The sequence below is a fragment of the Natrix helvetica genome (assembly GCF_964273705.1).
Source record: "Natrix helvetica genome assembly, chromosome: 1".
Lineage (NCBI taxonomy): Eukaryota > Metazoa > Chordata > Lepidosauria > Squamata > Natricidae > Natrix > Natrix helvetica.
Window position 1 is genome coordinate 29769364 of NC_138548.1, and position 15603 is coordinate 29784966.

A 15603-nucleotide genomic window follows, 5' to 3' on the forward strand; every position below is an offset into this window, starting at 1 on the left:
AGGAACTTCAAAGCTTTTCCTCCTTTTTTTTCACGTTTTAAATGCTGCTGTCTTATATATCTTATATTTAAGATTTGATTTTATGTTTTAAATTGTTTTTGTGGTTATTAACTGGAATAGTGATATATGTGCACTTATATGGTTCGATTATAATGTAAGATATATTGGGAAGACAATTTCCTTGGAAAAACAGAATATAAGCAAATGAGAGAGCAAGAACCATGGTTTTTAACCTTCTTTTCAATCCCGTTTTGTATTGAAGGAACAGCCACAGCCCTCCCTGGTACTGCTACTGTGCCACCACCTGGCCTACCTACCCAGAAGATTACAGAATCACAAAATGTGTTGGCAACTCAGATAACAACAGTTTCCAGCACTGCCCAACTCTTGGGGATATTAGAAACAGTTGGTCCTACAGGGTCTCCTCCTTTTACCCAGCTCCCAGTGAAAATGTTGGAAGTTAAAGGTTGGTTGATTAATTTAATTCTGAGTCAATCTCGTGCCACCTCAATTGAATGGTTGATGGGAGAGATCCTTCTATATGAGACTTTGAAAAGTTTCTTCTAATTCCGATAGGCAGAAGTCTGACACTACATGCCTGGCTGAATTACTGCTCATGGTAACCCTCACCATTCACCAAGTTGGCTGTAGCTTCTGGGAGTTTTAACGTAGTTCAATAACAGTCAACTGGCCACAGGCTACCCAGCCTGGGCTATGCCATGCATGGACATCCTGTGATCCTAAGCTTCATATAACAGTTAGTCAGCATTAATTTCAGTCCTCTTGTAAGAGTTATTTTTATGTTTATTGTGGTTTAATGCTTGCAAGAAAAAAAAATCCAAATTTGTTACAGAGGGAAATACAGATAGTCCTCAACTTATGACCACAATTGAGCCCAACATTTATGTTGCTACGTGAGAAATTTTGTTAAGTGGGTTTTGCCCCATTTTTACGACTTTTCTTGCCACATTTGTTAAGCGAATCACTGCAGATTGTTAATGTTAGGCACATGGTTGTTAAGTGAATCTGGCTTCCCCATCGACTTTGCTTGTCCGACCCCGGGACACTGCAACCGTCATAAATGTGAGTCAGTTGTCAAGCATTCAAATGTAAATCACATAAGATAGGCTTAAGATACAGAAGGATCTTGACAAACTTGAACATTGGGCACTCTCTAATAAAATGAAATTCAATGGTGAAAAGAGTAAGGTTCTACGTTTAGGCTAGAAAAACGAAATGCACAGGTACAGTATAGGTGGTACCTTGCTCAGTAGTAGTAACTGTGAGAGGGATCTTGGAGTCCTAGTGGACAACCATTTAAATATGAGCCAGCAGTGTGCAGCAGCTGCCAAAAAAGCCAACACAGTCCTAGGCTGCATCAACAGAGGGATAGAATCAAGATCACGTGAAGTGTTAATACCACTTTATAATGCCTTGGTAAGGCCACACTTGGAATACTGCATTCAGTTTTGGTCACCACGATGTAGAAAAGATATGGAGACTCTAGAAAGAGTGCAGAGAAGAGCAACAAAGATGATTAGGGGACTGGAGACTAAAACATATGAAGAACGGTTGCAGGAACTGGGTACGTCTAGTTTAATGAAAAGAAGGACTAGGGGAGACATGATAGCAGTGTTCTAATATCTCAGGGGCTGCCACAAAGAAGAGGGAGTCAAACTATTTTCCAAGGCACCTGAGGGCAGAACAAGAAGCAATGGGTGGAAACTAATCAAGGAGAGAAGCAACTTAGAACTGAGGAGAAATTTCCTGACAGTTAGAACAATTAATCAGTGGAACAGCTTGCCTCCAGAAGTTGTGAATGCCCCAACACTGGAAGTCTTTAAGAAGATGTTGGATAGCCATTTGTCTAAAACGGTATAGGGTTTCCTGCCTAGGCAGGGGGTTGGACTAGAAGACCTCCAAGGTCCCTTCCAACTCTGCTATTGTATTGTATTGTAACCATGGGGATGCTGCAACGGTCATAAGTGTGAAAAATGCTCATGTCACTTTTTTCAATGCTGTTGTAATTTGAATGATCACTAAGTGAATCGTTGTAAATCAGGGACTATCTGTAATCTGATCTAATGTAAGGCAATTTAGTATATTAATTGTCATGAAAAAATGCATGGTTTTAAGAATGCCAAATCTCATATCAGTTCACTCAAACATTAAGGTTTCTATTGAAGTACTGTCCTAGTTAATAACCCTGCCCTTATAATCCCAATTAGTAGGCAGGAGGCGAGTAGAAAAAATATTTTTATTAGTTTTTAAACCACAAATTATATACTTTTGAAGTGTTAGGAGATTTAATGTATGCTATAGTGTTTCTTTCTTTTTGCATTTGTTTGTGTTTGCAGTTTTTCTTAAATTTTGAATTGTATTGTATTTTGCAGTTTAATCATCAACTATTTTAAGATATGTATTCTGAAAAATAATTGTCAAGTAAATTAATAAATGTTATGTTAAATACAGTTGCAATCAACTAGATTAGTGTTTCTCAATCTTGGCGGCTTGAAGATGTGTGGACTTCAACTCCCAGAATTCCCCAGCCAGCACAGCTTCTGGGAGTTGAAGTCCACACATCTTCAAGCTGCCAAGATTGAGAAACATTGAACTAGATGAGGGGTGTCCAAACTTGGCAACTTTAAGACTTGTGGACTTCAACTCCCAGAAGTCCCCAGCCAGCAGCTGGCTGGGGAATTCTGGGAGTTGAAGTCCACAAGTCTTAAAGTTGCCAAGTTTGGACACCCCTGAACTAGATGGTAGAAGTTTTCTTTTAACTCTAATATTAGATCTCAAGAGTATCCATTGAAAGAGAGGATTAGAGATTCAGGGTACACTGGAAGAACTTTTTTTCCTTGTACACCACATAATGTAGTGGTGGAATTATTTATTTTAAGAAATAAAGGTATTTACCAATGGCCTTGCTTGTTTTCCTGCAGACGTTTCATTACCCAAACTGGGTAACGTCATCAGTGCTAATGAGCTAGCGTTGGTGATGTTACCTAGTTTGAGTAATGAAAGAAAAAAGGGAGCTCAGAGAGCAGTAAGGAATCCTGAGCTACAAATATTCTCTTGTATCAATTCAAACAGCTTCAAAGCATTTGGGAATCAACCTTAATTCATGTGCTAAGAATTTCCATGTCAGGGGAAAATATTTCACCCTGAACTAGATGAGGTCTTAGATTGTGGCTTTTTCCAAACAGGCATATCTTCAAGGTGCGAAAAATAAAATAAAATCCCGGAAACATATTCTAATGAGAAACAAAACTTTTAATACAAAAATAAGAAATAAAGAAATAAACAAATCTATCTAATTGTTACATTTTGGCAAGAGCAGTTTGTCTACCAGCTTCCTGGCAGACGGACAAAAGATCAAAAGGAAAGAAGTCTCTGGAATGTGTGATGTAATAAACATGTTAAGCATGCGCAATAAATCATTGTCAGATAAGGCTTATGACCTGCGCAGTAACTCAGTTCAGCTACTCAGTTCAGGCTAGCAAACAATTTAACGCAGTGACATTCCACATGTACAAAATATATATTCTCACCTATTTCCATCCGCTAGGATTAGCTGAGGTTCTTATCTCCAGCCATTGGTTAAGGATGATGAAAATTATAATATGAAACTTCTTTTTTAGTCACAGTTTGCAATCTTATAGGTCTCACTTGTGATTCTTGCTTGGCTTCCAGAACCTGTCACCCTCCTAGAGAATAAAGAGGTCATTTCTGTTACCTATATTCCTGCAACGCTGGCTGATCTGAGGGTGCCAACTGAAATGACTCTGCCTTCTTTGGCATCTTCTACAAGGCAAACCACAGTCCTAGCTGCCCACCCAATTACCACAGCTTCAACTTATGGATTGGAAAGGCTGGAATCAGAAGGTACTTAAGTAAGATGATTTGAACAGGGATTTTTAAAATCTGAATACTCTCCAACAGGAATTAACTGTGAGAGTGTAATGGTCCAAATATCTATCATATATAGCACTACCCACCCCTGGTGGGGATGGCCAGCACATAACACATTCGGTTCGTGGTCCACGAGTTTGACAAGCCTGGTATAGCTCATCCTCAAATAGCTGACTGGTGTATTCTGGGAGTAGCAGGAACAACTTGCCTTCAGAGGTTGTGAGAGCTTCATCACTGGATGTATTCAAGGGGACATTGGACTGTCATTTGTTGTGGGGGATCAGGGGTGGGTTCCTGCCAGTTCTAACTTCTTCTATAGAAGTGGTTCCACAAATCTACTGTGCCATTTAGAACCAGTTCCAGCTCCCTCCCACTGCCCGTCCGAACATCATCAAGATGAAGAGCAAGAGGAGGAATTCTGGGAGTTGAAGTCCACAAGTCTTAAAGCTGTCAAGTTTGAACACCCCTGGGGTTTTTCCTAAAGGGTTATGGGTACAAGAGTCTTGTAACTTGACAGCTTTAAGACTTGCATGCTTCAAATGCCAGAGTTTCTGAGCCAACATTTTGGTTGCTAAGCAGGAGCATTGTTAAGTGAGTTTCACCACATTTTACAAGTTGGCCATGCCCACCCAGTCACATGGCTGGCAAGCCACTCCCACCTGTTCACATGGCTGGCAAGCCACTCCCATCTGGTCACATGGCTGGCAAGTCACTCCCACAAAGCAGGCCATACCTACAGAAGAGGTTCTAAAATTTTTTGAAACCCACCATTGACTAAAACTCTCATGTCTGTTTGATTGTTTGGAACTTGGGTGAAAGAGTATATCATAGGGAACCACAATTTGGAATATAAATTCCTCAAATGGGTTATAGGACATGTCCAAGATGCAGGACCTTCTTTTGGGATTGAAATTTAGCAAAGTTGTAAGTAAGTTGTAAGTCTTAAACCTGCCTTAATGCATAGAATCTAACTGGATGGCTTTGGAGTATGTGGTGTAGGGTTTCTTGCCTAAGCAGGGGATTGGACTAGAAGACCTTCAAGGTCCCTTCCAACTCTGTTATTCTACGTCTATGTAGTCATTTCCACTTAGCCTAGGAAGAAGGCAATGATAAATTAGTTTTGGAAATGTTGCCCAGAAAATTGTATGGACTTGTCCAATAATAATAATAATAATAAGTTTGAATTTATTAGCCGCTCCCTTTCCAAGTAGGACTCGGGGCGGCGTACAATGGGGCATATAAAACACAGAAAATATATAAAACACATAGGCGTACATACAGAACATGCATACAGATACACAAACACGGACTCGGAGGAGGTAAACAATTTACATCATATAGACAGTTAAAAGACCCGCATTAAAATACCCCAATTGTAAAAACCCAATATAAAATTAAGATTTAACGTTTAAAATACAATTTAAAAACAGTTAGGAGGAATAAGAATAATTACGATTGAGCCAGGCCAGATAATTGAAAGAGGTGGGTCTTCAGCTGTACACGGAAGGAGCGGAGATCGGAAGTAATCCTGATGTCACGGGGGAGGTCATTCCACAGGGCTGGGCCCACCACAGAGAAGGCTCTGCTCCTGGGTGTCGCCCCCCGGCACTGTTTGGCGGACGGCACCCGGATAAGTCCCTCTCTGTGTGAGCGAATTGGTCGTAGGGATGTGTGGGGCAGGATGCGATCCTGCATATAACTAGGCCCTGTGCCATGAAGCGCTTTAAAGATCATAATCAAAACCTTGAAACGCACTCGGTAGACCACAGGAAGCCAGTGCAGCTCGCGCAGGAGAGGTGTTACAGGGGAGTACCTAGTCCTCCCCATAATCACCCGCGCGGCCGCGTTCTGGACCAACTGTAGTCTCCGAGTGCATCTCAAGGGAAGCCCCATGTAGAGAGCATTGCAGTAATCCAGGCGAGACGTCACTAGCGCATGGGTGACTGTGCGTAGGGCATCCCGGTCCAATAAGGGGCGCAATTGGCGCATCAGGCGGACCTGATGGAACGCCCCCCTTGCCACGGCTGTTACATGGTTATCCATGGACAGCCGGGCATCCAGGAGGACGCCCAAATTGCGCACCTGTTCCATGGGGGCTAGTTGGACGCCCCCGATGGCCAGAGATGGAAACACCTGGTTGAACCGGGAGGCCGGAAGCCACAGCCACTCCGTCTTGGAAGGGTTGAGTTTTAGTCGGTTGCCATCCATCCAGACCCGTACGGCCTCCAGACACCGGGACATCATTTCGACGGCCTCATTGGGGTGGTTCGGGGTGGAAATGTATCAAGACTGACTTGCAGGCCCATCCCTCTGTCTCTGTCTCGCCCCCCTTTCCTATCTATCTATCTATCTATCTATCTATCTATCTATCTATCTATCTATCTATCATCTATCTATCTATCTATCTATCTATCTATCTATCTATCTATCTATCTATCATCTATCTATCTATCCAGTGGCGTAGTGTGGGTTGTCAGCACCCGGGGCAAGGCAAGTAATTTGCGCCCCCTAACCCGTGGCAACCCACGCTACGCCACTGGACTCGGGACATGAAGGGAGCTCTGAAGCAGCCGTCCTCCTTAGCAAAGCTCGCAGAGCCCTCTATAGGCCCGAAGCAGAATCATTTTCTTCCCTCGGCTCTGGGAAAATAGGAAAAGGAAAGCCGCCCGAGGTCTTCACTTGCTGTAATTTAAACGTATTGCGTTATTAAGGTCCCTCGCCCTGCCCAGCAGTCTTCAAGAGACCCAGATCTGCAGAAGAAAACTTTGGCCCTCTTTCGTGCTCTCGACCCCGGGGAAGACCTGCTCGCGTCTCTTTTGTATTAAACGTGGGAAGCGTTCCTCGGCTTCATTCAATTCAAATTCAGCCTTGAAATACATGCAAGTCAACAGCAGAGAGCTGTGAGTGCGAGCGCCCCTCCCAGATGTTGCGCCCGGTGCGGCCGCCCCCCCCTGCATCCCCCACGCTACGCCACTGTATCTATCTATCATCTATCTATCTATCTATCTATCTATCTATCTATCTATCTATCTATCTATCTATCTATCTATCTATCTATCTATCTATCATCTCTCTCTCTCTCTCTCTCTCTCTCTCTCTCTCTCTCTCTCTCTCTCTCTCTCTCTCTCTCTCTCTCTCTCTCTCTCTCTTTCTCTGCTTCTCTGCTTCTCTCAAAATATTCAAATATTCTTGATCCAGCATGATCATGCCACTAACAGATTAAATGCAGGGTCACCTTGAACCATAAAATGAGCGGCATATAATTTTAAATTCTTTTAAACTCTTTTAAATTCTTGGCAGTGCTTATTAGTCAAGATCTCACCTGGAAAAACAACATATCCCTGGTGATTGGCAAGGCCCAACAGAGATTTCATTTTCTTAGAGTCCTGCGAAAAAATCATGTGGAACAACGGCTGATGACCTTTTTCTATCGGTCCACGATAGAAAGTGTCCTCACAAACTGCATTACAGTATGGTAAGCTGGTTTAAGTGCTGCGGACAGGAAGGCACTACAGAGAGTGATCAATTCGGCACAAGTAACCATTGGTTGCCCTCTGACACCACTGGATGACATCGCCAGGTCTTGCTGTTTTAGCAGACTAAGGGAGATACTCAGAGATGATTCACACCCTGGTCAGTGTCTCTTTGCACTTCTACCATCGGGCAGAAGACATCACAGCACAGCCAGCCAAACAAAAAGGTTTAAAAATAGCTTCTATCCCTTGTGTTGTCAGACCCGTAAACACAACCACAATCACTCCACACACACATGGAAACGTATGACTAGTTTTTCTTTTCCTTTCTTTTTCTCCCCCTCTCCCCCTAATTACTTGCATTGGGATTATTCTTTATGCTATTTATGTTGTTTGTATTTGTTGTCATGGATTGTACCAGTGAGACTAAAACCAATTTTGTTGTATTTATTTTGTACAATGACAATAAAGGCTATAATATACTATTATATATATTTAATAAATAAATAAGTAAATACAATGATTTTAAGTAAACTGTAAACATGTGGATTAAAATAAGACTAGATTTCACAGTACATTGTTTCTTTACCCAGGGCTTTATAGAAGATTATAAGATTCAGCATCTCCAAGCATGTGGAAATGTCTCTCAAGATATTTCTATGCTAGTGGAGTAGCTTCATTTCTGTACTCTGATGTTAAACTCTCAACACTTATTGCAAAGTCTTTTCATAATCAGAGGACTCTGAACTTTGTTATTCTTCCTGAGGCAAGTAGAGGGGGTAGCTGGAGAAAACAGGAAGCTTGTTCTATCCCAGAAGGTGATAAGCCTGATCAAAGTTTTAGAATTTGAAAAGGGGAGGGTGGTTGTACCCTAGTGAAAACTTTAAAAATGTTTCCACCACACTAAAATAAAAGTAAATTGAGGTAGAAAAAATTAGGAAAGGGGACTGATGGGAAGAGCAGGGAGGAGCTAACTTTCCGGTAAATGGATCTCAGCAATGTTTATTTTAAAAAAGCAGATTGTATGAATTGCAAGTTCTCTTAGTCTACCTAGTGCCGTGATGGCGAACCTATGGCATGCGTGCCATGGGTGGCATGCGGAACCATTTCTTAGGGCATGCAAGGCGTTGCCCTGTCAGCTCCAGCGTGCATGCTGGCCAGCTGATTTTGGCTGTTTTGCACCCTCCGGAGGCTTCCCTGAAGCCTCCAGAGGGCGAAAAACAGCCCAACGCTCAAACTGTAAGTTGGAAAATGGGCTGTTTCCGGCCTCCGGGGAGGGGGGGCAGGGGAGGCTATTTTTACCCTTCCCAGACTCCTAGAAAGCCTCTGGAGCCTGGGGAGGGTGAAAAACGCACCTACTGGAGCCACTGGAAGTTGAAAAACGGGCAGTTTCTGGCCTCCGGAGAGCCTCGGGGGAGGGGGCAGGGGAGGCCGTTTTCGCCCTCCCCAGGCACCTAGAAAGCCGTGCACGCATGCATGGGACAGTGGGGGTGGGTGGGTTTCATGCACTCATGCGCAAGGGGCACAGCGCAGGGGGCATTAAGTTATGGGGCGGGCACGCGCATGCCATCCTTGACCTAGCGCCTAGGCTTGAATATCTACCTGCCTGCCTGCCTGCCTGCCTGCCTCTCTCCCTCCCTCCTTCTGTTTTTTGAGGCCACCCACCTCATATAAGTGAATCTGAACAGTGTACAAGGATTAAATTCCCCCTCCCCTAGACATATAGCCCCCTAGAGCCCTTACCATCTGCTCTTGGTTTCCCCATTTTTACAAAGTAGGTACCTGATTAAGCTCTTAAAGGACTTTATAAATCATGGAGGGAGAATGGGACATGAAGCGGCATAGATGGCTTTCCTTGCTTGGGAATAACATCGGGTTAGCTTCCTGCTTTTAATTAGCAATTATTCTTTAAATTGAGTTACATGCTTTTTTCTTTTCTGTAATCATTACCAACTCATTTGAGCTCTTTTAAGTAATGTACTAATGATTTTCTGGACAAGATTTATTCCAAGGAGAGAAGTTTTCTAGGAGTTTGATTGAATGTTGGTGCAATGATGGGATAGTAGCACAGAGAGACTGCCTTGCAAGAGCCATGGTGGTGCAGTGGTTAGAATGCAGTACTGCAGGCTAACTCACTGCTCACGCCAGGAGTTCGATTCTGAGCAGCTCAAGGACTCAGCCTTCCGAGGTTGGTAAAATGAGGACACAAATTGTTGGGGGCAATATACTGACTCTGTACACTGCTTACAGAGGACCGTAAAGCACTGAGAAGCAGTATCCAAGTGCTATTGCTATTGCTGCTGTTCCTGCAGTTATGCAAAGCCATCCAAAATCTTAAATGATGATTCTTTGATGCCTGTGAATTGCAGAATAAAAATAGTTTCTGCACTGTATTTGTGCTTAAGCTGATCAGAACAGTTGATCAGGGCAATTGGAGCTAGCTGAAGCTCTGGTTTGACATTTAGCAGGTACAAAATAGAGGCTTAGGCTTAGTCAAAGGCTAAACTTTCTCCTTTTATACTTAATTTTGTAACCAATCACATTAATAATCTTGTACTTCCCTGTCACTTAATTATCAGTGTCCCTTGTTTTTTTTAGTGTCAGGGTCTTGCCTATCCTGTGTTATTGAACATGTCCATGTGTGCATGACTTGGGTTTGCAATCTCATAATAAATCTTGGAGTTGGAGCAGAGGTGGGTTCCAACTGGTTCGGACCGGTTCAGCCGAACCGGTAGTGGTTTGGCGGCATGGGTTGCTGGAACCGGCGGGATCCAGGCCTGCCACATTCCCGAATTGGTTCTCCCAGTGGTGCCATAGGCAACGCCATCTTGTTCTTTGCTTCTGCGCTTGTGCAGAGCAATTTTTATTGCACTGCGCATGTGCGCGCAACACGTATCAAGCACTCATGTGCGGTGTGGCCACAAGCAAACCAGCAGTAGTGACTGTCAAAGCCTATTCCTGAGTTGGAGGTATTCTAGTGTCCTGGTTGAGTAGACAAAATTAACCTCAATCTGGGAAAGGAGAGAAAACTTACAAATGGGATGGAAATTCTGAAGTTAACTCTTAGAGATATTTCTCCAAGAATATATATCCAAGGCATATATTCATGTGCGTTGCGGATGTTTTGGCAAGGATGTGATCAGCTGATGTAAGGAAGTTTTTGGTTAAGATTTCTGGGAACTGTAGTCCCAAAACATTTCGAAGGCACCTTGTGGAGATAAAGGTGTGAGAATGTTTTATATTAAAAAGAAAGATAAATGAACAGGGCATCAGGAATCTGTGAGATCTCCCAGGAGCAAACTTCTCCTGGGAGAATGGGGCTCTCAGCTGCCATCCAAATATGATTGGATATCTATACTAGGGGTGGGTTCTGACCGGCTTTACTGCCACTTCACTTGTGTGCATGCTTTGTGCGTGCACACACGCTGGATGCATGCTGTGCACGCATGCACAGTTCAATTAAAATTGTTCTGCGCATGCGCAGAACTCAAAAACAAGATGGTGGTGGTGATGGCGGTGACCAGGGAAATGGTTTGGGGCTGTGGCAGGCCTGGGTCACTGCCAGTTCCAGCGACCCAGGCCGCCATACCATTACTGGTTCGGCCAGTGGTGGGTTTCAAATTTTTTAAGAACCTCTTCTATAGGTGTGGCCTGCTTTGTGGGAGTGGCTTTCCGGCCATGTGACCAGGTGGGAGTGGCTTGCCAGCCATGTGACTGGGTGGGTGTGGCCAACTTGTAAAATGTGAAACTCACTTAACAATGCTCTTGGTTTAGCAACCAAAATGTTGGCTCAGAAACTGGCATTTGAAGCACGCAAGTCTTAAAGCTGTGAAGTTACAAGACCCTTGCACCCCTAACCCTTTAGAAAAAAAACTCCAGGGGTGTTCAAAGCTGACAGCTTTAAGACTTGTGGACTTCAACTCCCAGAATTCCCCCTCTCGCTCTTCACCTTGATGATGTGCAGACAGGCGGGGGGAGGGAGCTGGAACCGGTTCTAAACGGCACTGTAGATTTGTGGAACCTCTTCTAAAGAAGAGGCTAGAACTGGCAGGAACCCACCCCTGGGTTCGGCCAAACCGCGCCCAATCGGTAGGAACCCACCGATATCATAAAACAGTACGGTAACAGTTTTCTGTTTTTTCCATTATATTGGTGTAATTGACAAGCATATTTGGTATTTTTTTTAAAAAAAAATCAGTTATTTTAAAATGAATATCTCTGTTTTATTTGTGGGGAGCAAAAAGGAATGGAAGCAGTGACTGGAGTGGTCTTATTTTGCAACACTTATGCCTCCCTCCCTCTTTCTGAAGACCAGGAATATCAGCCTGTGATATGGTTAATTAATCGAACAAACCAGTTAATAGTTTATCTAGATATGGACATCACATATTGCACTGTGAATCTGATCAAAGATGATGCATATGTCGCGGTTGAAGGACCGAAAACTGTTTTGAATCTATTGCCCTACAGAACAGACTTAATCTCTCCAGCCCCCTCCCTAAAAATTAGGTCCTTAAGGTTGCTTTTTTCTGTCTTTGCATACTTTTGTGTGATGCATTTTAATCACCACCATCTCCACTCTCAGAATGACTGGGTGGTTTATAGTCAAAACATAAAAGCATAAAAACCATATAAAATGCAGTACCTATGTAAAAGGAGCTAGGTTGAAACAAAAATAAGTTAAGAGTTAAAATCTGGGGAATGGAAGGTGGGGAGGACCTTAATATTTAAGGTTATCTGTAGAGCCTTTGCACAATTGTTCATTAAATCAAATATTTCTTAATTATAGAGCAATCATTATTTCTTTGGGTAGAGGGGACTGGATGGAGAGTGTGGCTGGATTCATATATTGTCCTTTACTGTGACATATTTTTTAAAAATTAGTTGAATAAGCCAGGATAATAAGCTACCAAATAATAAAGCTATAAATTAAATATTTTATTTAAATAACAATTTCTTATAAATAATAAGATATAATAATAATGAGGGCAGTAGATAAACAAACTAACAAACAATGCCACATTGGTTGGGTTCCATACAGCTCTCAGCCAAAATCTAAGATAGAAATCTGTGGTAAACACATCACTTTTAACTGTAGCTTTATGTAAACTTTAAATTTATGTGCTTATTTTGATACTTTCAAACACTATCAAGAGGAAACACACAAAAAATGGAAATACTGTGGTTTTATTTCCTGATTGATTGCTGGCATTTTCTCTTATAACGTTTTCCTTCTTCCCTGGGATTTTTCTCCTGAACTTCCTTGAAGATTGCAGGGCCTCTTTATGACCAACTGATGGCAATGTTTCCTTTTGTTTCTAACACCAAGGAATGTAATGTAATTGGTAATGCAGGGTTAGAGCAAAATATTTTAGAGATAGGCAAGAATCCAATGCATTTCATTCTGTGATGCATGAAATCACTGCATTCATCCTTTTGCACAATGTCTGGAATTTTTAGAATTGATCAGTCAAATATCTACTGGTTTGACCTAGGATATTTAATTATTTTTGGTTGAAATAAAGGGGACAGGAACGTACTAAAATTCGTTGGACAGAATTCCTATTTGATTTAAAAAAAATATGGACTCTAGTGCAGCCTCATTGTTTGCATGAAAAAAAGCTTTTATTGAAAGAATAAATTCTGCATGATAATGATGGATAAATTCTAATATTGGCAAGTACAAACAGAACAAGGGTCTCTTAAAGACACTGTTATGCTTGATTGACATCCAAATCTAGTGCCTTCCAGATGTGTTAGACCAGCAATGTTCGTTGGTGTGTGCCGAAAGTGCGTGCACGCGTACCCATAATGCAATGCCTGTGCCCCCCCGTACCCCCCATATATGTGTGCAGCCCCCCATGCTCCCCCACCCCTACACATGCACGTGGTACCCTCCACGTGCACCCAACGCCCTGCGCATGACGGCAGAGACCCAAAAGCGGCTGGCAGGAGAGGGGGAGCTCTGTGTGCCACCTGTGGCATGCATGCCGTAGGTTCGCCATCATGGTGTTAGACCAACACTGAGCATTCCCAGCCCACAAGCTGTTTCCATGCTGGCTAGGAGCTGTAGGATCTATCCATAGAATATATTCAATATGTCTGGAGGACACCAAACTTCGGCAGACTTTCTTAAATGATTGTTAGTCATTATGGCCAATAGGCTGCATGTATCCATTTTGCAGATTCAGGTAGAGCATTCAGAATTACATAGCCAAGTGATCATTTTCAGTGGCACAATATTTGTCTTTCTGTTCCCACAAATTAAGTCTCCTAATAAGTGTGTCCCCTAATTCCAAAAAAATAAATAAAAATAAATCAGTTATAAGGGGTAAAAAGAAATAAAATTTTAAAAAAGCCACAATGAAGTTAAACACTTTTACTTCTAATGGTGTGAGTACCAATCATTGGGCAAATGGTCCAATTAACATTAGGATTGTAATGTATTTCTACTGAAAGGCCCTCCTCTTAAGATATTCTTCATTCCAAAGATGGGAAGAGTTTTTCACCAATATTGTGGGATAAGAGGAAAAGAAGAAAGAAACTACTTTCCATTTGATGAGTAGCTGTATCTTTGGAACTTTCCAAATACTATCATTAGATACTCACTGAGGAATGAGACTTTAATTAATCCTCTCCCCTCAAGGCAACAGCCTCTATTTCAAGCATCTTCCAACATTTCTTCAATCCAAAAAAAAGAAGTACAAATATGAACATCATAATACTCTTTTAAAAAAATATCATCTTTCTTTTAATTCCTATCTCTTTAGAGGAAGAGGAGGAGGAAGAGGAAGAGGAGGAAGAAGAGGAAGAAGAGGAAGAGGAGGATATGGATGAGGATGAAGAAGAGAATGAGGATGACAGAGAACCCAGTTTAATAGATGAAAGCTTAGATGATGCTGACCTCTCCAGTTTTACTCTTCCTGGGGAAACCTCACAGGAACCCTTGGAAGGTCTGGAAAACCCTGCAGGAGGACTCTCCGGAATATCCTATCATCTACCAAACGCAATTGAATGGGAAGAGAAGAACCAAGGGCTTGGTAAGCAATACGTAACACGTGGACGGTTTGGGCAGCAAAGTCTCTATGCTCGAAAAGGGAGTTCTTACTTTCATTGCAGTTATCAATTCTTCAGTGGTTTAGCTGGTGATCAAATGCTGGCTAGTGGGTAGTGCAGTGGTGAAATTCATTTTTTTTTTTACTATCGGTTCTGTGGGCGTGGCTTGGTGGGTGTGGTGTGGCCTGGTGGGCATGGCAGGGGAAGAATACTACAAAATCTCCATTCCAACCCCACTCCAGGGGAAGAATACTGCAAAATTTCCATTCCTACCTCACTCTGGGGCTAGAGGTGGCATTTGCTGGTTCTCTGAACTACTCAATTTTCCCGCTATCAGTTCTCCAAACTACTCAAAATTTCTGCTACGAGTTCTCTGAACTACTCCAAATTTCCGCTATGAGTTCTCTGAACTACTCAAAATGTCTGCTACCAGTTCTCCAGAACCTGTCAGAACCTGCTGGATTTCACCACTGGGGTAGTGGGTAATGATTAAACTATCGAACTAGAATTGAAGAAATATTTCCATTCTTGATGTTTTCACTCTATTTATTTATTTGAATTTATATCTCACCTTTCATTAAAGAGTTCAGTGACCCCCTGATTCTATTTATCCCCAACCATAACCTGGGCTTTTGCAAGATTTGTTTTCTACATATTGGGCCCATTTCTGGACTGAGAGGCCTTGCTTGTGGTAATCCATTCTTTCTGGGTTAGTCTAACACACTCTAGTTGGGCTGCCCTTGAAAAGCATTGGGAACCTAGTCTGGAATGCATTTATGCACTCAAAGTTTTGGCATTTTCACTGTACTCATATAATATTGATTCCCAGTAGGTTTCTGAGTGCAATTTAAGGTGCTGGTTGTTATCTATAAAACCCTACAAGGCATAAGGCCAGGCTCCTAATAGGACATTTCTCCCATTGCTTCTGCTCTTTCTCACCAGATCCAGCAGGATCACATGACCCTGGGACATTGTAACTGTCATAAATATGAGTCGGTAGCCAAGCGTCTGAATTTTGATCACATGACCATGGGGTGCTGTAAGAATTGTACTTGTGAAAAATGACCCTAATTCCTTTTTTGGTGCCGTTGTAACTTTGAACAGTCATTAAATGAACTGTTATAAGTTGAGGAGTACCTGTATATGGAATCTGTATTCCTCT

General features: G+C 42.4%; 1 protein-coding gene across 5 annotated transcripts in view; it reads left to right on the forward strand.

The window, feature by feature from the left end:
- Window positions 1–15603, forward strand: part of ARMH4 (armadillo like helical domain containing 4) — a 95002-nt gene that overhangs the window by 49356 nt on the left and 30043 nt on the right. For 4 of the 5 annotated variants that reach the window (XM_081935697.1, XM_081935694.1, XM_081935696.1 and 1 more), the window contains 3 exons: window positions 263–466; window positions 3694–3885; window positions 14156–14425. In XM_081935697.1, coding sequence (XP_081791823.1) covers window positions 263–466; window positions 3694–3885; window positions 14156–14425 — 666 coding nt within the window. The remainder of the gene's footprint in view (window positions 1–262; window positions 467–3693; window positions 3886–14155; window positions 14426–15603) is intronic. The other variant, XM_081935698.1, reaches the window with a different exon arrangement.